Source organism: Ambystoma mexicanum, chromosome 9, assembly GCF_040938575.1.
Source record: "Ambystoma mexicanum isolate Mex_15411 chromosome 9, UKY_AmexF1_1, whole genome shotgun sequence".
Lineage (NCBI taxonomy): Eukaryota > Metazoa > Chordata > Amphibia > Caudata > Ambystomatidae > Ambystoma > Ambystoma mexicanum.
The window spans coordinates 1,139,356,303-1,139,380,341 of NC_090931.1; the positions used below are offsets into that span (position 1 = coordinate 1,139,356,303).

Consider the following 24,039-nt stretch of genomic DNA (forward strand, 5'->3'; position numbering starts at 1 on the left):
TGTTAAAATTTGCGATGAGTAGGTCAATTTTTTCTTCTATGTGCTGAAGTCTTATCCAATACTGCTTTTTCTTTAGTATTTTCAATTTTTGTATGGTCTGTACAAAAGAAAATATATATGTTAAATGTATTCATTTTCATTCACAATTCAATGAAAAAACTTTGTTAAAGGGACATTATGGTTCCAAGTAAAACCGAAAACCCCCTGAAATTCACCAGTTTTGGTAAGCTTAGCAACCATAACTCCCGCCACCACCGTGCACTGCTAAGACTAACACCCACGACATCAAAGATGACATCACAAATGTCATTGATGACATCACATATGAATTTTCTTTTCATGAAATGTCTGAATAAGGGATTCTTATTATAATGTTGAGAAAAAAGTGTCAAGGATCATTGGAATAAATATCATGAGCTAATTAGTGCATTAAGCAATGCATTGATATAAATAGCATTCTATTATGAAGTTCTATCGAGTATACTAAGCTACTCATGCAGAAACCTAGGCAGTGTGTGCAGCATCCATGATGAAGTTATAATATTCATAATGTTGATATGTTGAATAATGAGATAACTGTTTTCTTATTAGAGTTGTGTACTGTGAAATATGTAATAAGTAGCTAATAAAACCCACTTAACATAATTGCATTATTACAGACAAAACACGAAGACACAATAACGCATACAAATATGAGCATATACAGGGAAAGTGAAGTAAGCAAAAAAGCAGAAGTAGTAGCAGAAACAATTCATAACCTAACTGATTATCTTTATGCAAATAAATTATTGCTCTGTTTCAAAGCTATTTACCCTATGTACATGTATCACATGATGTGACTGGACTCTAAGGAAAGTAGTGTGAGTACAATGTATACAAATATGAGCATATACAGGGAAAATACAGTAATAAAAAAACAGAAATATCAGAAAGTGCTGATAACTCTACTGATTATCTTCATGCACAGAAAGGATTGCTGTTTCTCAAGCTTGTGTCTTCCCATATGTATATGTTTCATATGATATGACTGGACCCTAAGTGAATTACTGTAAGAACATACTTGAAGGATAAGTCTACAAATATAGTACGTTTATAATTTCTAGTACCTGACTGTTACTGAAGAAAACCATGTGGCCTAGATATGTCAGTAAAGGAAAAAAGAGGGAGACAGGCATGTGATGTCATCAGTGACATTTGTGATGTCATCTTTGATGTCGTGGGCGTTAGTCTTAGCAGTGCATGGTAGTGGCATGAGTTATGGTTGCTTGTTTTTTAAATATATATATATATAAAACCAAAAAAGGTAATTCTAGCTTGCCTTGCACGTGCAAGCTGGATTTGCAATTCTCCACATATAAGCTGTTTACCCAAAAATAGCTGCTCTTCACGTCTGTCTCTTGGCAGCTTGACCTTTAGAGTGCAATACTTGCAAGGGCTGACAGTGGAATGATCGTTTTAAAAAATAATGCAGATTCAGGAGAGGGCGCTAGAAGGCCAACCAAGATGGCCGCCTTGGTTTAGGCTCCCGATCAGCCCTGCATCAATCCTGCATAATCCTTGCTGTTTTCAGTGTTTTCATGTATTCCTTCCACGTCCCCTGTAAAACAACGAGCCCCAGCTGCCTGCACGCGAAATTTGGAAGAAAATCAGCCATTCCAAGACATTACACGGCCCGCAGGGTCTAGAGACCAAGCCGCGTCCTGCAGGCCTGCCGGGCGCGGGCTAGAGTGCAGCCACCGTCGCCCCCTGCAGAAGCCCGGAGACTTCCTGTGCGGAGACCTGGCGTGCTCAACGAGTGTGGCGTAACAGAGGCGCCCCCCGACAGATCTGTGAAGGATCCTGTGTTCCCGCCGGGACCCAGTCGCTGTGAAGACACTGCCGCCGGAGCTGCCGGAGGCTGGGGAGACTGGACGCGAGGCCAACTACCGCCGCCGCCCCATCCCCGTCCACCCCCCTCCAATGATCGGACAATACACACCAGAATCCAGCGATTCATCGGAGGCGGCGAAGATCAGGGCGGACTGGTGAGACCCGGCAGGGCCGAAGTGCAGACACGATCCGGACAGCCTGGAGAGCGAGCGGACGGCCACGGGTGGAGGTAAGGAGCGGGAGGGAGGTCGTAGTTCCCCCAGTTCGGAGCAGACACGAACGTGGGCCTCACCCCCCTCCGCGCACGAGCAGTCACACAGAACCAGGCGGCTGCGCTCCTCAGAGGGTAAATCCTCCCGATTGCCGTCCCGCGGGGACCGCATTTCACCAGCCCACAGGCGGCCCACCTTCTCCTGGCCCCAATGCTCTGGTGGACAACGGCTGCATGGCGAGTTGAACGCCAAAATCAGAACAGAGGCCCGAAGCAACACCCCGGCGGTAACAGGGGTCCTCTATCCTCTTTCAGGAAAATAAACATTTAATAAATACAATAAAATACCCGCTGATACAAGCACGGGCCCCCCAGGGCCACACGCTGCATCACCTCTGTCGCGGGGGTCCCGTCCCAGGAGACCCTCCCCCACCTTTCTTCCCAAACAAGAGGGAACAGAACTTGGCAAGAGCAAGTGCTTTGTTTTTTGTGGCAACTCTTTGCCCCCACCAGGTTCTCAGGTCCAATACTCTCAGTGCACTACGAGAAATCCTATTCAGTGAAGAGCCCCTTGGGCACCCTGGGCGGGTCGGACCGCTCGCTAGCCTCACCAGCCCCCTCTAAACCCTCAGTCAAGATGGGGAAAAACGATAAATCCCAGAGGAAGCTAAACTTTGACAGCAGCTCAACCCCAAAAGCACCCTTCATTCAGGAAGACCAGGCTTCTTCTTCAGCATGTCCAAAACAAGTAGAGACATCAGTTAATCTGTCTAAAATCAAAGAAATCCTTCTGGACTTGAAGAGTGGCATCGGTAGCCTGAATAGCAAAATGGATGGTCTAGCTTCCAAAGTAGACTTGCTGCAACATCGTATGGACTCACACACTGAACGCATCAAGGAGATGGAACAAAGGGTGTCTAATCTCGATGATAACTCCTTAACCCTAACAAATAAAGTCTCGCAACTAGAAGTGCAAATGAAATCTACTATTGATAAATGTGAGGATTTGGAGGGCCGATCGAGAAGGAACAACTTACAGATAGTGTGAGTGAGAGAACACCAAGTGCAAGGGAAAATGGAGGACATCTTGGAGTCCCTTTGCATATCCCTATTTGGTCGTGACGCTTTATCCCAAATCTTCATAGTTGAGAGAGCACACAGGGTACCCTCGTCCAGACCGGCTCCAGGCTTGCCACCCAGGCCAATCATAGCGAGGCTCCTTAACTACAGGGATCGTGATTCCATCCTTCGGCTGGCCAGAGAAAAAGGCGAACTACTGCATGAGGGGGACATAATTCACTTTTATCCCGACTTCTCCCCGGCGGTCCAGGCTCAGCGGAAAACATTCGCCAATGTTAAACAGAGACTTAGAAACAGTCAATTAACTTATTCAATGCTATTCCCTGCACGACTTAGAATACTTCACGAGGGGAAAGTTCACTTCTTTCAATCCCCTGAAGAAGCCAATACTTTCTTGGATCCACTGGGTTGTCCAGTACAGAACCAGGCGCGTCCAAGACCTCAAAGGGACAGAAACCTCAGGAATCCTCCATAAAACAGTAGAACCACACGGCTCATTGCAGGCTTAGCCAATTTGCTGAATACACCGGAACACATACACTATACGTAAGTCGGGGCTGAATCACTAGGGAAGCCCCTGGTGCCCCTAGCACAGCAACTGTTGGGGTCACTTGGGAATCCCCGAGCGCCCCTAGCACAGCTACTGTTAAGTCGTTTCTTTCCAAGTGGAGTTTTCTCCGCCGAGGTGAAGGTTCACTCCTCGGCATGGTAGCTCCAGGGGTTATTTTGGTTGTTTGTTGGTTCATGAGGGACCTCTCGGTGGGCCAGTTGGGGGTTGCCCACCCTTCAGAGAGTAACGTCTCGGGCCTGTTGGGGTAAGCCTGCGGTTCGAGCCCTCAGAGTTCATTGGGAAAGTTCAGCGCCGCCAGATCCCGACCATCCTGTTCCCCACCTGCTCCTGGCCCACCATCGGAGCCGTCGCCTCAGCCGGGCTCCCCACCTCTGAGCATTGACCCTGGCACTAGTCCGAGGATAACTAGTCCATCGCAGTCCACTGAAATGGCAAAATGGCCCCATATAAAAATTAACTCGCCCCATTCAATGTCTTAACGTGGAATATAAGAGGCGGCAATATCCCTGCTAAAACCAGAAAAATTCTGCATTACCTCAGACGCCACGAAGTGGACGTGGCTTTGATCCAAGAGACTCATCTCACCCCAGGGAAAGATCATCAGTGGGCCAAGAGCTGGGGTTGCCACAGATACTTCTCATCCTTCTCCACATATTCGAGAGGAGTCGCGATTCTCATACAAAGGAGGCTCAGTTTCATGCTACTTCATATGGCAAAAGACAACGAAGGAAGAGCGATTCTAGTGTGTGGCATCATCGCAGGTCAGAAAATGACTTTCATTAATTCATTTGCGCCAAATGTGGACAGCCCCGACAATTTCGGTTGGGTGTTGACTCAGCTCTCCACTCACGACCCCGCAACAATTATTTGGGGGTGGGGAAATGAACACGGCTTTGGACCCTACAAGAGCTAGATCAAAGGCCACACAGCAGCCGCCCTCTAAGGCCTGTCTCCAAATAAAGGAAATTTGCAAAGCGTTTGATCTTCAAGACGTATGGAAAGTCTCTAATGGGGAGCTGCGAGATTTCACCTTCCATTCTGCAGTCCACAACACAAGCTCCCGGATCGACTATTTCTTCACCTCAATAAATGGCCCACTGACACGTGGCCGGTGTTGTATCCATCCGAGAACGCTCTCAGACCACTCACCACTTTTCCTTAAACTCAAGCCATCCAACCCCACACCGCCATTACAGCGTTGGTGCTTTAAAGGGGGCTCACTACATGATGATGATGTCTTTGCCTCTGAATTGAGGGAGGAGATAGACGTGTTTGAGGCCAACCTGGGCTCGGTCCCCTCTGCAAGCACCATCTGGGAGTCTTTAAAATGTTTCATTAGAGGGGTATGCCACACCAAAGAAAATGGTGTCCTCAAGCTCATTAGGAGCGAGCTCACAACCAGCGAAGATAAATTAAAGCTTCTTGAAATCCAGAACACGAACATGGCCGACCCGGAGTCAGCTGCAGCCCTGAAAATAGAACTGCAAAAATTCAATGCCGCAGCAGATCGGGAGGTCAAATTTTTAAGCCGCCCCAGCCAAGTCCGTCAATACGGCAAGGGCCAAAAACCAGGTGCCCTTCTGGCGAATCTAATCAGAGCCGACAAAAAACAGTCCCAAATCGAAAGGATCCGAACCAAGCAAGGCGAGGTGTTCCATACTGACGAAAAGATTGCAGAGAAATTCAGTCGATTCTACCAGGATCTCTACAGTGCTAAACTCCCAAAAGATTCAAACGCCCCACTGGAATATCTAGAAGACACAAGCTCTACTGGGTCGAACAACATCTGCGTGAACCGCTGAATGAGCTCATCTCACAGGACGAGATTAGAGCAGCCATAAAGACCCTACCCTCTTCTAAGGCGCCAGGCCCTGACGGCCTAACGGGAGAATTCTACAAAGCCTTTGCTGATACCCTGGTTCCTCTCCTGGCGGCTGTGTACGAAGAAGCGCTCGAAGTGGGGACTCTCACTCACTCCTCATGTGAAGCCAATGTCATCCTTTTGCATAAACCAGGTAAACCACCAGAAGATTGTGCTTCGTACCGCCCTATCTCCTTGCTTAACCTCGACAATAAAATACTCGCCAAGGTTCTAGCCAATAAGTTGATGCCCCTGATGCCTGGCCTTGTACTAGCTGACCAAGCCGGATTTCTACCGGGCCGCAATACGACCTTCGGCATCCGGAGAATGTTCGGAATCATCGAGGCACTAGACCCCACAGATCAGGCAATTGCGGTCCTGCTAGATGCCGAAAAACCGTTCGATTCAGTGGAGTGGCCGTTTATGTTCATGGTTGTCACCAGGATGGGATTGGGTGCCCGTTTCATCAAGCTCGTCTCGCTCCTGTAAACCAAGCCACAAGCTAATATTGTAGGCACCGCAAAATCAGCTTCAATAAACCTGCAGTGAGGTACGAGACAAGGCTGCCCACTTTCAGCTTTAATCTTCGCCCTGGTAATGGAGCCACTAGCCTCCAACCTTCGAGAGCTCCGACAACAGAGGGGACTCATCATCAGCCCTTACAAGCTCATCGTTTCCCTATACGCCGACGACGCGGCGCTTTTCATACGAGACCCTGAAGTTAACCTGAACCCAGTCATGAGTGAAGTCATCAAATTTGGAGCGGCTTCTGGTTTAAAAATCAATCATGCTAAATCCGTCGTCTTTCCACTGCCTCGTGCCACAAAGCAGTTTGCAGACGAATTCAATCTCACATGGAAGTCCGCCAAGGTTCGGTACCTGGGGATACAGCTGTCTCTGGACCAGCACGAGGTGTTTCGTGATAATTACGAGGAAGTGGTCAAGTCCCTACAAGACAAGGTTTCACGCTGGAAGTCACTTCCACTAACGCTCTGGGGGAGGGCCTACCTGGTCAAGATGAAGGTCCTGCCTAAACTACTGTATCTCTTCAACAACATTCCTCTGTTACTACCGCAAACCTTCCTGAAAAGGCTGAAAAGCTTGGTCCTTGAGTTGCTCTGGGCGGGCAAACTAGCCAGAGTGGCGCACTCAATATTGACACTTCCCGTGTCCAACGGGGGGCTAGCCCTTCCGGACTTGGAGAAATACTTCTGGGCAGCTCAGGCACAATACCTCAGCCACTGGTATGCGACGCAAGCAGTCCGCCCTCATGTACAAGTGGAACGTGCCCTGGCGACTCCCAACTTCCTGACTGCAGTGGTCTTTGGCCGGATCCCCGTGCCTTCCCCCACGATGAATGTGGTGCTCACGACGTACAAGGTCTGGAAGACCCTAGCCCATAAGCTTGGGGTGCAAACAAGGTACTCTCCTCTCTTGCCAGTCAAGTTTATTCCTGGAATCCCCCTAACTTCAGAGAAGGTCTTTCACCAGTGGGTCGACAAGCTTCACATACAATCCCTAGGGGACCTTTTTAATGAGGATGGCTTCCTAACCCCAGATCAAGCAAAAATGAAAGGGGGCAACACTGCACTGGACGTGTTCCTCTATTTTCGGACTCGATACACTCTGCAGACCCTTTTGCCGGACTTCCCATATCAACCGCCAAACTGGCAATTGCTGCATGACGTTATTCAGGCACAGGGTGACGGCAGGTTGGCATTAATCTCGAGCACGACCCCCGCCAACACCGGGGCAAAAAACAGATGGGAAAGAGCACTAAACACAGTCATTTCAGAGGAGGATTGGGGCTACATCCTGAATCAGACTCAGAAGATCGCACTTAATTCATGTCTCAAACTCATTCACTTCAATTTCCTCCACCAAACCTACTACACACCTGAAAAAAATCAACAAACATCACCCTGACACGCAAGCGGAGTGCAAGAGGTGCAGATTATTATCCGCAAACTTTGTCCATTTGTCCTGGGAGTGCCCTGAAGTAGCTCCTTTCTGGAACCGAGTGTTAGACACAACGACGGCGATTGTAGTAGAAGCAATACATCCGATACAAACAGCAGCGTGGCTGCTTTCCGCCCCATCAAGGAAGTTGACTGCAGTTCTGCTGAAACTTGCTCGTAGGAGGGTCGCCATGGCATGGGGCCGGGGTCCCCCTCCATCCTACGCAGCCTGGCGTAAGGACTTACTCTACTACCAAGATGTAGAATCAGACTTTATAAAGCTCCTTCCACTACACGCTCGCCCACCTGACATATGGGGCCCACTGATAATATTCTTGATGAATGAAGCGGAAGCCTCATCAGCTGGTGCATCGGAGACCGGCGGCACACCTTTGATGTGATCTCAGTCCTGGCCAAATTTTCCTCTAGTCATGGATCAGGAGGGAGGTGAGGATTCCCAACGATGACATTGTTTGGGTGTAACGGGTGAGGAAGGTGGGTGGGGGGGGTTGGGAGGGCTCAAATCGGCGGCGCAAAGTTAAAGTCCACCCTAATGTGGGTGTGTATTTGTATGGTGTGTTAAATACCAAAAATAAAGTTTAAAAAAAAAAAAAAGTTAAAAAAAAAAATAATGCAGATTCTGTGCGTTTTCTTAATGTGTTCTGTTAGAAACTAAGAAAGCACACAGCATCCGGTACTGTGGACGGTCTACCATCCATGCAATAACTGGGACGGACCCTACTTAGCATCAAAGCAAGAAGGGACCTCTGGAAAAGTCCCAGTACAATTAGCCCCTCTAAGAGGAACCTCTATTGTGGTGCTTTGATTAGCCCTTTTTGGAGGGAAGCGCTGAGAGCTCCCGGAAGCTTTATCCCCCAAGTGGGAACCTTGAACTTGACTTGCTGGTGTCTAGATCTCCCCCTACCCCCGTTCCCCCAAGCAGGGAACCTCGAAGCATGCGCCAATATCCAGATTAGCCCCAAAGCTGGAGACCTTGGGTTGAGTACTGGTAGCTTTAAGACCCAATCAGTCCCACCCATGACCAGAGTTCCCTTGAAAGAAATAACCAGACCAGGGTGACCTCATGAGAAAATTCACTTACCCGTCTGATATTTCACAGCAATAAAGTTTTGAATAGGTCTTGGAGCCGGATCCTGTAAAACCGCTTCCCAGCACTGAAGTCGTCGACCGAGAGTGCATCACAGTAGAACCAAGCGTCCCACCAGTGTTCAGGCCCCAAGCACTCGAGATAGTGAGTGTGGTTCTGAAGCCATGTAGTGACGCCCATATGAAGAACAAGAAACAAAGCACTCGTCTCGGCATAGACTGAAGGAAACAGAATGCATGCTGGGGACGAGGGGAGGAAGATGCAGTACAGATGAGGGGTAAAAAAAGGGGCAGATAAAGGGCCTGCCGGTGCCACATGAGTTTTATTCATAGGACGCAGAGAAAAGAATTGAAGGGCGAGGCTCGGAGGTGGTGCATGGGGAGATAAACCCTGATGCAATGCGGGTACCTGGACCTGCATAAAAATGTAAAAAAGTTTTGTTGGTGAGACCCAAAAAAAAAAAAACTAATCTTCAGCCATCACCTCGTAAGGAGTTTACAACCTGTTTGGGGTTCTTTTGGAGCGATTTGCCTGTGTTTTTAGTATAATTTCCAATCTGTTTTTTGTGCTGGATTGCCTCTAGAGGCCTTTGTGGTGTAGTCATTTATTTGCCCCCTCCTCCGATCTTAATAGCAAATGGCTAAGGCTCCCTTGCCTCCTCTACCCTCCATTTCCTTTCCCCTGCCCTTCTCCCGAGCTTACTCCTGCCCACCCCATTCCCGATAAGGCCATCCATCTAGTGAGCCGTGGGCAGCCGGCAAAGGGCCAAAAGGCCTGCCATGGTTTACCATGGGCACCGTACAAAGCTGTATATTGCTACAAACAGGTATGGTGGCAGGAATTGGGAGCATAGCCAGTGCTGCGCTTTCTTAATCCTGCCACTGCCTTATTACCTTAGCACAACCATGCGATTCTTACCATGGTTTTGAAATTTTGCTGCACTCCAAAGCTAGCCAATGTATTTGTATCTAGATTAATTTTTGAGGGCATGCAATACTGTTGTATTATACTTGGTGCATTTGTATAGCAATGCCCAGAATTTTGTCGCACTTTAAATTGACCCCCTTCTAAATCCCGCTGCATCTGCACAACCAAGACCCAGCCAGGACATGCGGGTACGTATCACACTCCATGCCTATGGATACTAGCCGAACGCATCTTTCTTCATACACTAACACCTGTCATTAGACTGCAGCTTTCTCCCACGAGAAAAATAAATAAATAAAATAAAAAATAAAAATAAAAAAAAATAAAAAAAAAATAAAAAAAAAAAAATCGCTCTAGCTGCACACAAGGATTCTCCTGCTCTCGCATACCCTCCATACTACCTCTCTGCACCCATCCACATGCCTGCTTGACATAAATGACTGGCAGGGACTTGGCCACCTGTACCTACCTTTGTATTGGCTAAAATGCACTCACGCATTCTATAGTTCTCTGATGCATTTCCATAGCTGGAATTCTGTCTCCTGAGGGCATTCAACCTACAGCGTATTGGAACCATACCAATGGTGAAAGGCGCTATACAAATGATTACATTAAAGAGTTTCAATTCATCATAACTGCAAGCTACAAAATAAATATCTTACCGATCATAGCAGCTAACATCGTCCAACCAGCACCCTTGCCGCACTATTTCAATGAACCCCGAAATATTCTTCCATGTAGCAAAACAGTGTTGTCTTTTATCTTTATCACCATGACAGAGTTCAACGCCGCTGCGATTGGTTTTGTCTTTTTCCCAATGGGTATTGTAGAACATGCACTTCTGAGTTTCTGACCGCCCCAGTATGGCTCCTGTAAAGGAACAGAAAGTAGGTCAAGATTAAAACAGAATTAAAGTTAAACATAATACGTCAAATGTTCTTTACAGCCAAAGCCTGGCAATCGGGGATGCTGGATAACAAAATATGTTGGTTAACCAAAGGCTTTCCAGGTGGTAAAGTGGCAGGTAATCAAGCGAAAATGCCAGATAAAAAACATCCTGAAATCTAGCTTTAGGTAGGCATATTACCATGCGGAAACATTTGCAACCCAACACGTTTTGTTCAAAGCTAGCACACTGCCTTCCCGAATGATTATATCTGAGGCAATAACCGTGGCTGGTTAATATTTTGTCTGGATTAACTTTAAATTCAACTTCTGCTGTAAAGCGTTACATGTTTCTTGGAGGGTTGCAACCATTAAAATCGTTTTTAAACATTTTTGTTTTAAATGGGGAAACCTTTATTCGAATTATAACTTCATAGGACCATAGTTTGCTTTAATATTTAAGCAACACCAAAAATAACTAAATTAATGGTAAATTCTATCCACTTAAGGACAACATACGTATTTTATGGAATGTAAGTCGCAGCACATCAGAGTGGCTCCATGCATAAATATTTCCTCTGAAGCCTTTACAACACCAATGTGAGCCTAAATATTGCTGGGAAAAAAGTAATATACAGGGTTGATCAGTGTAAAAAAGGAAGTCTGATGGGTGAATAAAGCATGAAGATAATAAATCGTTAGGGGACGTGTTGGTTTTATTTAGCGCAGATAATCATACTTTTATTTGCCACTTTCTGTTCAAGGTGCAACTTTTTTACAATGTGCACCTTAACACTTCAAGCTTAAAACGTTGCTATATCTACTGAATGATAAGACTACAGCGACTGACATCAAGAAGCTCAGCGTAGAAACGATCAACCTTTCCCTGGGTGAACATTACTAATCGAGAAGAACAAGTTACTTACCAACTGGTAACGTTCTTTCGACTGGATGTTCCGAAGCCGAGCAACCTTAAGAATTCGAAAGCCGGGACACTCTGGGCATGTTGAAATTTGTCGACCATCTGGACAATGTGATGAGCCCTCACCTTGTGTGGCGAGCACTTCCCCAAGGACGTGTCACACAGCCCCGATGTACTGTCGGTGTTGAGAAGGTGTCATGTGCGACTTCTTGAAATTGAGGGAGAAGCCCAGTCTTTGAAGGGAGTGGCAGGTGAGGCTGAGAGGATCCAAGGCATGTTCGGGAGAACGTGCCCCGATTATACAATCATCCAGTTAGGGGTAGACATGAATCCCCCCTCTCCTGAGATCCGCTGCCACTACCACCATGAGCTTGGTGAAGACCCTCGGGCGGAGGTCAACCTGAATGGCAGGAACCGAAACTGAAAGTGCGAGTTGCCAACTTTTTGCGCTTTGGATGGATCGGCACATGAAAATAAGTATCCTGTAGGTCCAACTACACCAACCAAGTCAAAGGGCCTGAAGGACGTGAGACAAAGTGACCATCTTGAACTTGTCCTTCCTGAGGAACTTGCTCAAGCAACGCAAATCCACGATGGCTCTCAGTCCTCCGTCTTTCTTGGGAATCAAAACATATGGGGAATACCAGCCCTGGTTCCTCTCCACCACAGGCACCAGTTCTATAGCGCCTTTCTCCAGCAGGGTTAAGATTTCCTGCACAAGGAGGGGATCCGGAATCTTCAAAGAGTTTTTCCCTGGTGGATTGTCATGAGGCCGATTTAGGAAGGGTAGGCAGTTGCCGTGGGCTATTGTTTCCAGAACCCAGGCATCTGAAGTAATGGCTCGCCACTCTTCTAGATGCTGAGACAGTCTGCCCCAAACCGGCGAACAATGAATCCTGGCCTCATAACTGTTTTGGAGCGGCTGCGGCAGCGCCTGAAGGCAAAGAGGCAGCTGCTTTAGCGGCTTTGACATCACGTCCCCGTCCACCACAAGGACCATTACGGAGGTCCCTCTGACTGGCTGCTCTCCTCGATATACCAAAGGAGGAGTAGTAACGAAAGGAACCCCTGCGCTGTTGTCCCCTAGGACAAAAAGGCAGAGGTTGACGCACATCTGCGCCCAAAGATTTAGCAGCTGCTTTGGAGGTCTGCAACCTCTCAAGGCTCTCATCAGCCTTGCTGCCAAACAAATGAGAGCCATCAAAGGGCATGTTGAGAAGACGGTTCTGCACGTCCGGTGCAAAACCCGACTTCCGCAACCATGCAAACATGCGTATCACTGTGCTCGCAGCCATGGACCAGCTAACACTATCAGCCGTGTCCAACCCACACTGAAGAGATTCACACATGGAATCCTTGCCATCCTGAACAATAGTAAGGAACCCATCCCTTTCTTCCCCCTCGGGAATATGCTCCGCTGCTAAAGAGACAATTCCACAGAGTGTGCGAAAACTTGGCTAAGGCACAGGTGGAGTTGGCTGATTTAAGGGCCATACTCCCAGCCGCGAATACCTTGTGTGCCCATACATCGAAGCGCTTGTCGTCTCTATCTGGAGGGATGGTAGGGTACGCAGTCTGCCTCGAGGTGGCCTTGGCCGCCTGAACCACCAAACTCTCAGGAGTGGGGTGAGTGGATAGGTAGCTGCGGTCGCTGCTAGACGGGTGGTATTTCTTAGACAACGACTTGTTGACTGCCGGAAGAGACTCCAGGACGTTCCAAGCAGCAGCCACCCTCTTCTGTAACGCCATGTGAAAAGGCAACACTGGGTCAGTGGACGGATCCTGATCTAAAATGTTAGTCAGGTCATCCTGATCAAATTCAACAGGAGGCCCGGACCACCCCAGGTACTCCGTAACCCTCGACATCAACATCCTGTAGCAGGATTCAGCATGAGCCCCAGGCTCTGGCCTGCCACTCATCTCAGGAGACATGTGCAGGCCACTGGCATCATGTAAGGACTGACGCAGATCTTCCAACTGACTGTCCTCCGAAAAGACCATATCCAGAGCTTCAGGAGGGTCCCCAAGAGCTTCAAAAGGCTCCAACTCAACATCAGACCCCTCCTCATCTTCAGATATCTTGCAGAGAATGATAGAACTCATGGAATCAATAGCAGGCCTCACAGACTTGGACAGAGCCTTTCTCGGAGGATCCACAGCTCTGGGGGCCTCCACAGGCAAATTCAGACCTGTAGGCGCTGATCGCATCGAGGACGCAGACTGCTTCAGCGTCGACGTTGACAATGGCGCTGAGGGCCTACTCGAGGGAAAGGCCCCGACAGCCGCACTCGATGGGCCTGTCGCCGATGGCGTCGACACCTTACCAGATTTCGCCGGTTTCGTTGGGGACAAAGACCACGGCGGGTACGAAGGCGTGCAAGCGTCTGGCTGGCCTTGATGAATTTGTTCAGTCGTCGTAGGTCCAGGATGGGACGCCATCCTCCTGTCTTCTTCACGAGGACGTATCTTGAGTAAACTCCGGAGCCCCGAAGCCTCTTTGGGACGAGCTCGATGGCGCCTTTCTTGAGCATCGCCTTTACCTCCAAGAGAAGTTGAGGGACATGATGTTCCTTCCTGGCCACAAGGGGGACGCGCGGGCACTTCTTTAGAAACTTGAGCGCGTGACCCTGGGCCAGGGCGTCTAGCATACAAAGGTCGGTGGAGATGGACTCCCACACGCTGATGAAGTTCGCCAGCCGGCCTCCCACCGGGATGCTTCGGTGGGGGCCCGACCCCACGGCCGGTTCAGTCCTGCTTCGACGAGGCTTTGCCGCCTTGTTCTCCCTGGCGACGACGGCGGGGTCCGCCCGACTTGCCTCGTCATTGTAGGCTTCCTGTGACGACGAACGGGTAGGTGGAATATCCGCCACCGGAACCTTTGGAGGCACCCTGCTTGCCTCCGGTGCTCCGAAAGGGCGGCCGTCGTTGCTGGAGAACACCAAGAGCCCGGGCCGTCTCCGTGTCCGTCTTGATGGCTTGCAGGGAATCGTCCACTGTTTTCCCAAACAGGTTGCTCCCGTCGAACGGCATGTCCAAAACTCTGGTCTGCACGTCCTGCCGGAAGTCCGTTGCCTTGAGCCATCCACGCCGTCTAAGGCACACGCCGTTGCCCAACTGGCGAAACTCAGTGTCAGTGATGTCCGTCGCTATAGTAATGGCGTGGTCCGACGCCACTTCTCCTTCCTGCAAGATCTCTAGGGCCTCCGCCCTCTTGTCGGCCAGTAGGAAGTCCAGAAGGGGGGGAGCGATCTTGTACCACAACTCCCTGTCGTAGCGGGCTACGATAGCCAAGGCGTTGGCAGCCTTAATCGTCGTCGCTGCCGATGAGATGACTCTGCGTCCCATCGTGTCCAATTTCTTTCCCTCGCCGTCCGGGGGGGGGGGGGTTGACGAAGAGGCCGATGCCTCCCCCGCTTTCTTCCTGGGCGCCACGGAGACGACCGAGTCCGGGGTCCCAGTACTTCTTCTCGATCCCTTCTCGCAGGCGTTGTGGATGGGTTCTTGAGGAGGGCGAGACCCTCATCCCAGAAATCGTCCAGTAGAGGTACAGCGAGGACCGTCTTCCTCTTGGTCTCGCGCCGTCGCTAAAGGAAACCTTCCTTCTGCTCTTCTGGGCAGAGCTGGAAAAGCTCGGATGCCCTGGCGATCATGGCATGAAACGATCCAATCTCGTCGGGCGGGGAAGCCCGGGGAGGAGGTGACGACGGAAGATCCTCGTCGTAAACTTTGTCGTCTGTACCCGTCGCGGCCGTGTCCGTCCTCGTATCATCCCCACAGGTCGTGGACGGGGAGGGGGGCTGAGCAGGGCGCGATGGTTGAAGAGGTGGAGGATGAATCCTTCTCTTAGGAGGAGGGCTCCCAGAAGGGCCTGGCTCCGGGTCCCCCGTCGGGAGCGGTTCCTCCGTTGGTGGCAACGGCAATCTCGTCCTTATCTCCGAGCATAAGGACTGTATAGCCAACAAAATGACCTCCGAGTTGTCTTGTGGCACTGGTTGAGGGGGTTACGACGGGCGGTCAGGAACCTCGTCGGCACCCTTGACGTTCTCGTCGGGGTCCCTCCCAACGGGCTGGTCTTCTTCCACGCCAATGCCATGGCTTAAGACTTCGATCATCTCCCCTTCAGCGGTTGAGGCCGAATCCACAATGGCCTCCTGCCCCCCCCTTTTTCTTCTCCGTCGGAAGTTTCACGGGGGTCCTGTTGATGGGCTTGAAAGAGGACTCCCTCCGCGGTGGCAGGGAGACTCTGGGCCCCGAGGTCGCCTCCACTGGTGTAGCCTCCACAGGCTGAGCCAGGACCGCCGCGACTATCTCGATAGAAGCCTTGGCAGGGTGGATTAAGGCTTTCACCACCTTAGGTGCGCTCACCGCCTTCTACTTGGGGGGAGGGTCACCGCCTCGCTCCCCCTCCGATGGGGTCTTCGAGCTCGACCGGGGCCTCTCCAAAAGCTTCGCCGGGTGCTCGGACTTCCTCTTACCCGAGCCAGAGCGTTGGCTCGTGGTTGATGGCGCCGGGGAGGTTGCGCCCTGCCTGCAACCGAAGAGCCCGACCGTTCGGCGCTCCCGGTGCCAGCGGACTCGCGGTGCTTGGCCTTCTGTTGGGCCCCCGTCACCGGGGCGCCCTCAAAGGTCTTAGAAGACCGCTAGGACTACTTATTTTTCTCGCCTGACGGGCTCTTCCCTTCCAGCCAGTTGGCGAGACGCAGATGGAGGTCCTTCCTGGTCCGCTCCGACATGTTCCCGCAAAACGCACAGTCCTTAACGTGCGTCTTGTCCTCATGCAGGCAGTAGAGGCAAAAGGGAGTGTTCGTCCTCCTTAAAGACATTCTGAAGCTGGAATCCAGGGCAGACCCTGAACAGCTTTCTGGGCGTCGAGCTTCCCTTCTCCTGGGCCATGTCCGAGATGGGCCTGAGAAACTTCTGGAGTCCTCCAAAAGCGTGGCTCGACGAAATCTTCACACTTGAGGGGCATAGAAGAATCCGACACGGGTCCCCGTTGATCGGATAAAGAAACGGTGGAGCTTGAGGCTCTTTTGACCGAAAGAGAGAATTTTCCTATGAAAAAGCGCAAAAACGCACTAAAGCTCGAGAGCAATAGCACGAGGATCCCAACACTTGAACGTGCAGTAAAAATCTGAGGATGGCTGCCAGAGGCGGGGTTTAGGGAGATGGCAGTCATTGGCGGTGGTCAGTATGACGCAGAGATCAGTGATTGGTTACTACTACAAAAGACAGATCAGAAACGAAACTGATACTGATTTTTCTTTACCGAGGATTCCCAGCCTGGCGACGGGGAATATTCATGAGCATGTGAATCCATGCCAGACCCCATGCTGGAGAAATGCCATGACACCAAGAGTGCACTACACAGGAGCACTTCATACCATTTTCATGAGGCTGCAGCTCTAACCTATATATGCCAGGAATGGGCACTGTAAATCTCATGCATGAACCTGCTGCTACAACCGATCTACACTAGTAATAGTTACTCACATGCATGAGGCTGACAATCACGGTTTGACAGAAATAGTCTCTGCAAATCACTCGCATGAAGCTGCTGGCAGTCTCTGTAAAGGGGTCTAGGGTGTTGAACAATGCAATCACATACACACACTCATGCACACACCCACTTTGTTGCTCACATACACGTCATCTGAACCACATCTGAGGACAAGTGGGAAGAACTCACAGGGCTGTGAGGAGTACTCTAAACAGAGTTCACAATTTGTCATCGAGATGCATCAGTGAATGCACACAAAATTAGATGTTTGCATATCTAATTTGTATGCACAGAATGTGCGGCAACTGCAGCTATTTTACCACCTTCCAATGATCTGCAATGGATTTGAAGAAATGTGGCACTATCTGACCAGTATGTATTGAATCAGGAGTTTTGCAAGCTCTCGTGAATTTACAGCAAGACTCATGCAATATCAGTAATTACAAGATTTTTTTTTAAAACCCAACCAGCAGCAGTTCAATTTAATGTTCTAAATGCCCACGTGCTGGGTGCAAATACATTGTAAACCACTTGCCAGTCATAAAAGAGAACCACCACCCTGGCATGAATGCCAGTTTTCGATACATGCACCAGTCAACAGCACACCATTTCTTACTTACGTTGCCAAGAGTGAATGATCTCTCAGCAGTTGGTAGTGCAGATTGTTGCCACATGTGCACATCGCGTTTTTCTATTCAGTAGGACTTTATACAAGACTGTACCATGCTCTAAGATTGGAGACCATTAAATTGGGCAACATCACCTATCAACCTCACAAGGATGACGGCTGAGTCAGCCTTGCGGGATACCAACTTACGAATTACATTCGTGGGCGCCATATTTGAAATAGAAAATGTTACTCAACGTAGTGACTAACATTTCTAGTCCAGAGTCCCCTTTCCTCCATACTTCTGGGATATTTCTAAGCACTGTAGAACTATATTACTGGGTGGATGGATAAAAACTCTCCATTTAAAAAGATTTCCGTGGACAGCCTGATGGAACTGAGCATTGGCTCTACAACGGAGATCGAGGCAGCAGTGCTTACAAACAGCTAATGGAGGCCCATATGGTTTAGCAATAGTTGATCTGAGTATCAAAGGAAGGCTGTTTACAAATAAGCAGAACATTTTTGTGATATTTCCACTCAGACAAAGCAGAGTTTATCATACTAATAAACGGAGAGATGGTGTGATTCAATCACTTTAAGGCACCAACATAAAACAGGATTGAAAAGCGAGCCAAGAAAAGATTTAAAGTTTACATTGCCATGCACTTTTTAAATGTCATTTTTTGTGTTTTCAAAAAGGATGCACAAATCTGTAATAGAAACAAATGGCGTTTCCAGATCTTATGAAGTTTTAGCACGGGACACGGACATGACAAAACGGGGCCAAATCCCATCATTGTACTCAACTATATTGTATGGTCATTTAGCACTTTTGCTGCTAGAGACGTTTTCGAAAAGTGCAAGTATACCGCTGGCGTTAGAGTGACACAGCTCCAATCAATCCACCAAGCAACACTTTGGGAAATATGCATACATCCTAAGTGAAATGAAGTAATTAAACGTGTTTGCATTATAGATCTAGGTGAGCAAAACCGTATGCAAACCGGGCTTTGACAAAACGTGCTTCTTTAATTATGCCAATAAAGGTCAAACCTATAGTGCTGGAAAGCCATTACTAGGTAATTGAGGACACAGGCACAATCACAGGACGTACCAAATTGCAGTTCCGCAAGCTCTCACTGGATGTCACTCTAGTGTCAAAGAAGCACTATGGCAGTACCCCTCACACGGAGCAGGACGATTAGGCGCGGCCAGTTCGGCGCGGGCCGATTCGCCGCGACCGATTCGGCGCAGGAGACAATTGGGCGCGCCCAATTTAGCGCGCCCAGTTCGGCGCTGCGACATTTGGGCGCGGGGATGTTTTGGCGTGGGCGTGGGGGGCGGGAATTGTCATTGTTTTGCGTCGTTCAGTATTTTTTATTGTGAATTGCCCAAAAAAAATTATTTATATAAATGTATTTATATAGCGCCATGAAACACATTGTGTATAGGCGCTATATAAATAAACTATCATATCTTGTGGTTAAGTTCCAAGCCTCACAATCTTGCAGGCCATGGTTCGTGGCTGGGCTAAAGCTTTTAATTTGATTGTATTTGCAAAATATCACATTATTTTTATTTAAAAGGGGAAATTAAGGAAAGGTTCAGTTTATCCACAAACCATGGCCTGCAAGACTCTGGGGTAGAGAACTTACCGCAAGGCCACTACCTCCAGCGAATCCCTGTAATCCCTGGCATGGGGAGAGAGGTGGTAGTGGGCAGGTGGTTCGTGGCATCTTGCGGGGGTGGAGGGGAGAGGTGGTATCTGACAGGGGGTTACAGGTGGTAGTGGGCAGGTGGCGGGAGGGGGGAGGTGGTAGTGGGCACGGGGTGGGAGGGGGGAGGTGGTAGCTGGCAGGGGGTTAGAGGTGGTAGCTGGCAGGGGGTTACAGGTGGTAGTGGGCAGGTGGTGGGAGGTGAGAGGTGGTAGTGGGCAGGGGGTTCGTGGCATCTTGCGGGGGTGGAGGAGAGAGCTGACAGGGGGTTAGAGGTGGTATCTGGCAGGTGGTGGGAGGAGGGAGGTGGTAGTGGGCAGGGGGTGGAGGAGAGAGGTGGTAGCTGACAGGGGGTTATAGGTGGTAGCTGGCAGGTGGTGGGAGGGGGGAGGTGGCAGGTGGTGAGAGGTGGTAGTGGGCAGGGGGTTCGTGGCATCTTGCGGGGGTGGAGGAGAGAGCTGACAGGGGGTTAGAGGTGGTATCTGGCAGGTGGTGGGAGGAGGGAGGTGGTAGTGGGCAGGGGGTGGAGGAGAGAGGTGGTAGCTGACAGGGGGTTATAGGTGGTAGCTGGCAGGTGGTGGGAGGGGGGAGGTGGCAGGTGGTGGGAGGGGGGAGGTGGTAGTGGGCGGGGGGTGGTGGTAGCTGGCAGGGGGTTAGAGGTGGTAGCTGGCAGGTGGTGGGAGGGGGGAGGTGGTAGTGGGCAGGCGGTTCGTTTTGGCGGGCGTATGGAGGAAAGTAGACTATGGACTAGGAGTAAGGCAGTCATTTCAGTGTATAACACTTCCTTACACGTATGTCCAGTCTCCTTTCGGACATGCTTCTGGGAGATATCAAAGCATTTAACTCCCTGTGGGTGGAAGGTCATAACCCTTAACTGAAAAGTTTTTTCAGAATGGCTTGTCCATACTGGGCATCTGCCCTCGAGTTTAGATACAAACAATAGTGTTTGCAGAAAGCCGATTGAGGCCCAGGCAGCCACCTTTGCAATCAGATCCCAAGAGACGTGCCTCTGAAAGACCACAGAAGCTGCCTAGGCCTTGACCAGATGCATGTTCAGGGATTTGGGCAGAGTCTACTTTGAATAGCATAAGCTTCAAGAACACAAGATACAACCTATCTGGCTATAGTTGCTGGGGAGTCCTCATTTACTCCACCCAAAGGTTACCAGAAGCTGGGTAGATTTCCTAATAATCTTTGGTTCTGTTGAAATAGAATTTTACGGCCAGCCTGACGTCCAGGGAGTGAAGAACCCTTTCTGCTTCAGCAGTCGGATTGGGAAAGAAATCAAGTGACGCTTCTTGATTGATGTGGAACTCACCCTTCATTTTCACAGAAGGGGTTGTCGGAGTACAACGGTCTATGAAAATCGGTAAAGGATTCCTCAGCTGAAAAGGGATGAATGTAAGGCACCTGGTTGGCAGATGTAATCACCATTATAAAAGCTACCTCCCAGGAGACCACCTTAATCTCTGCTTATGCTATAGGTTCAATGGGTTTGTGGCAAACAGAATGAATGACTATATTGGGGTCCCACTTGGGATGAGGAGGCCTAACAGAAGGAAACAAGGACTATGTCCATCAAAATGCAGCATTACAACAGGATTGGGTATTGAAAAACGCCGCTTTTCAGAACGAAGCTAGGCAGTCAAAGCAGAAAGGTACAACCTGCACATCTCATTCTTATTGCCTGAAGCCGGTAAGCTAGAAATAAAAGACAAGGCGTGTCTAAAGAAGCGGTCGGCAGACTCAGGAGCGGAACCTGAGCCATTTGCTTTTGTGTTGCAACCTTGTGGAGTCCATCCTTGCAGCTAGAATGACGTGCATATTATCCTCGAGAGAGACCAAGATGCCATGCCATGATTACAGGTGCCATACCTCCAAGTTCAGCAATTGTGGGGAGGGGTAATAATTAGGTTCGAGAACAGGAAGACAGAGTGGAGTTCCTGGGGCAGGTTAATCAGATCTGAAAACCAGAACATTCAAACAGGAGGCTATGAAGCTTGCTTTGCAGTGTGCCACTTGCCGAAACATTTGTAGAGTTTGGTAAATCAGAGGAAGGTGGTGTGGGGGAACGTAAGCCATCATACCCTTCCACAATCTCCCTAGAGCGCCCCCAGGTTGCTCTGGCCCTGGCACTTCCTCAAGGCAAAGAAGCCACACTACCTGCGACTCTGTGGAAAATAAGTCCACTTGTTGAGTCCCATAGGAAAGTACGGGGACTGGGTCACTCACGGATGGAGTTACCATTCATGATTGGCCTCTGTTAAAGACTTGGCCAATACGCCACTGTATTGGATACACCCGGTACATAGACAGCTAGAATTGAGATGTTGTGCTGCAAAGCCCACCCCCAGATCTGAACCTCTAGAAAAGTAAGCAGTCTTGACTTCTTGCCAGCTTTGTAGAGAAACCCCTCAATGCATACATCAGAACAAAATAAAATAAATACAACCCGCTAGGGGAAAAAGGCCCAGCCCACTTCTTTCAAGGAGAACAAAGCTTTATTACCACAAAAATAGAAATGCGCCAGCAAAGTACTCTGCTGCCATGGAACGTTTGCCAAAATCAGTATGAGCAACACTTTATGAAGGCACACAGCCATCAGAGACGTAAATTACATAATATACAAATCCGCATGGCTGGTTGGTCGAGACCCTATACATAGGCTACCTGCTGCATATGGGATGCCAAGCCATTGGTCCCAGCCCCTTCTGTCAATCTTCTTCCATGTGGGTTACTCCTTGTATGTCATCAGGAATGAAGCTACAATTAATTGGCAATTATGTGAAGAAAAACAATACAGGATCCATCTCTGACCTGATGTGCACCTGGTACTGCAGACATGGGATGAGAGGATACTTTGAGCCATTGCTTCTAACAACTACAACTCGACCCCAGACATGTTGGCGCCCAGCCAAAGATCCCCACCCTGGTTTTAGCTATGTTGTTTTATCCCTCACGGCACTTCGCAGCACAAATCACGTCACCTATGGTGAAGACAACAGATCCCGGTTTTCAGATCTTTTCTAATCGATTGGGAGTTTACCAGTTTTATGGTCAGGGGTCTGGGACTGACTGGTACCTTGGAATGCTAGGGGTCTTGTGATGGGGGCAACAGAGTGCTATTACTTAGAGCTGGGACGTGGAAGGTCAGAGGCTCATGCCCTTCTCATGGGATTGCTTTGCGCAGAGACCGCTCAAACCCCTCGTGGCCTTGCAGGACACATTCCTTCTGGGATATTAATGCTGGCAACATGAGACAATGATGGCTCTATGAATCTCTGTAGCCCTGGTCTGGTCACTGGTGCCCACGCTACAAAACTATTTCCTATACTCGCATACATACACGTATTTCCATGTGCGTGTGGCTTGAGAAGCGACCCTGGCTGCAGTGCAGCATTAGGCCTAGATTTCAATATGGCTACTTTCTAAGATGGCATTTGGTTCTCTGTGTACACTAAAACAGACACCACCCTCCCGCACTATAGTCCCCGTTAGCGCCCCCTCCCCAAGTCCCTACTGCACACTTCCAGGCCTCTGCCTCATCCGAAAGCGCCAGGGGTCCCAGGAAGATGCCCGCCCCAACATTGTCCCTTTCGTTAATACTACATAAACAAATTCCCCATGTGAGCTCCCCGTCCTTTTTCGTCCTTTCCCTTTCCACTCTCTCAGCCTCCAAGTATGGAGGTGATCCTTCCTTTGATACCCATGCCCTACATAAATGCCATAAACTCTCCCCTGCTTGCTCGTATTACTCGGTATATATACACACACATGTCATATATACAGACCCTTCATCCCCTGCTAAATCTACCCAGTGTTCTGCGTAATTTTCAGGGTCAGGTGGGGGGAGGGGGAGGTGAAGACATTGCACTATTGCAACCATATGTGGCTTGTTTGGATCATCAGTTTGTACTCAGCTATCTTTGGTATCGCAATGTGCCTCCTGTACCCCAATTGAGACCATCATTGCGCTGCTAGGCGCTGCTTTGGCACAGCATTGAAATCCCAGCTGGCAGTTGCAAAAGATCACAAACACGATTACGGGAACCAGCACCTTCACAATAGCTCCCATCCAGGACAGTGCCCACTAGGGGTAGTCAAACTAATCCTTCTTCTGAATCCCAGCTTCCGTTTGCATGTGTGCACTAAGGGTGTGCAGGGCCCCTATTATGTTGGTGAGGGACCCGTCCTCTGCGTCATTAGGAGGTACGTGGCTACTGCAAGAATCACCAAATTTTCTTGCAAACCCCTCCTTCCATAGCCGTGAGAAGGTCTAGCACATAACAATTCTGCAACGTCTTCAGGCAGATGGCACTCATTTCCACCTTGATTGCGTGGAGACCCTGTTCAGTGTCATTAGCCAGTTGGATTACTTCCCAAAGCACAATCCACAGCCACTTGGTGTTTGCTGCAGTCTGCACTCCTGGTAAAAATAAGGAAGCAAAGAAAGTTTCTTCTTTGTGTACAGTCGGTATTGATGTTATTTCTTTTAGCAATTGGGAGGAATCTTGCGACAAAGAGTTTGATCCTCTACGCAACTTTTCTTTCTCTTTTTCTGGCAAAATACAAAAGAATAGCTTTTGTGGTTGCACTGTGGTGGTACTGTTATCCACTGGGGCAGACAAGCCACAAGGTCCCACTATCAAATGTTCTTCAGGGACCACCAGGAGTGCCAAGTAGGCACCCCTCCATGATGGTGGGAGATGCAGGAAAGCATGCTGGCCACACACCTAGTAACTGTCCTTCACGGCTGCTGTCCCTTTCTTGAGAAATGGGATGTACAATGTTGTGTTACACCTACTGTTGGTCCACACAAAAAAAT

The 24,039-nt window shown here is 49.3% G+C and overlaps 1 protein-coding gene across 3 annotated transcripts in view; it reads right to left on the minus strand.

Moving 5' to 3' along the window:
- The window catches only part of ACVR2A (activin A receptor type 2A), an 853,417-nt gene that overhangs the window by 662,743 nt on the left and 166,635 nt on the right, over positions 1-24,039 (minus strand). For all 3 annotated transcript variants that reach the window (XM_069616514.1, XM_069616513.1, XM_069616515.1), the window contains one exon: positions 10,248-10,455. In XM_069616514.1, coding sequence (XP_069472615.1) covers positions 10,248-10,455 — 208 coding nt within the window. The remainder of the gene's footprint in view (positions 1-10,247; positions 10,456-24,039) is intronic.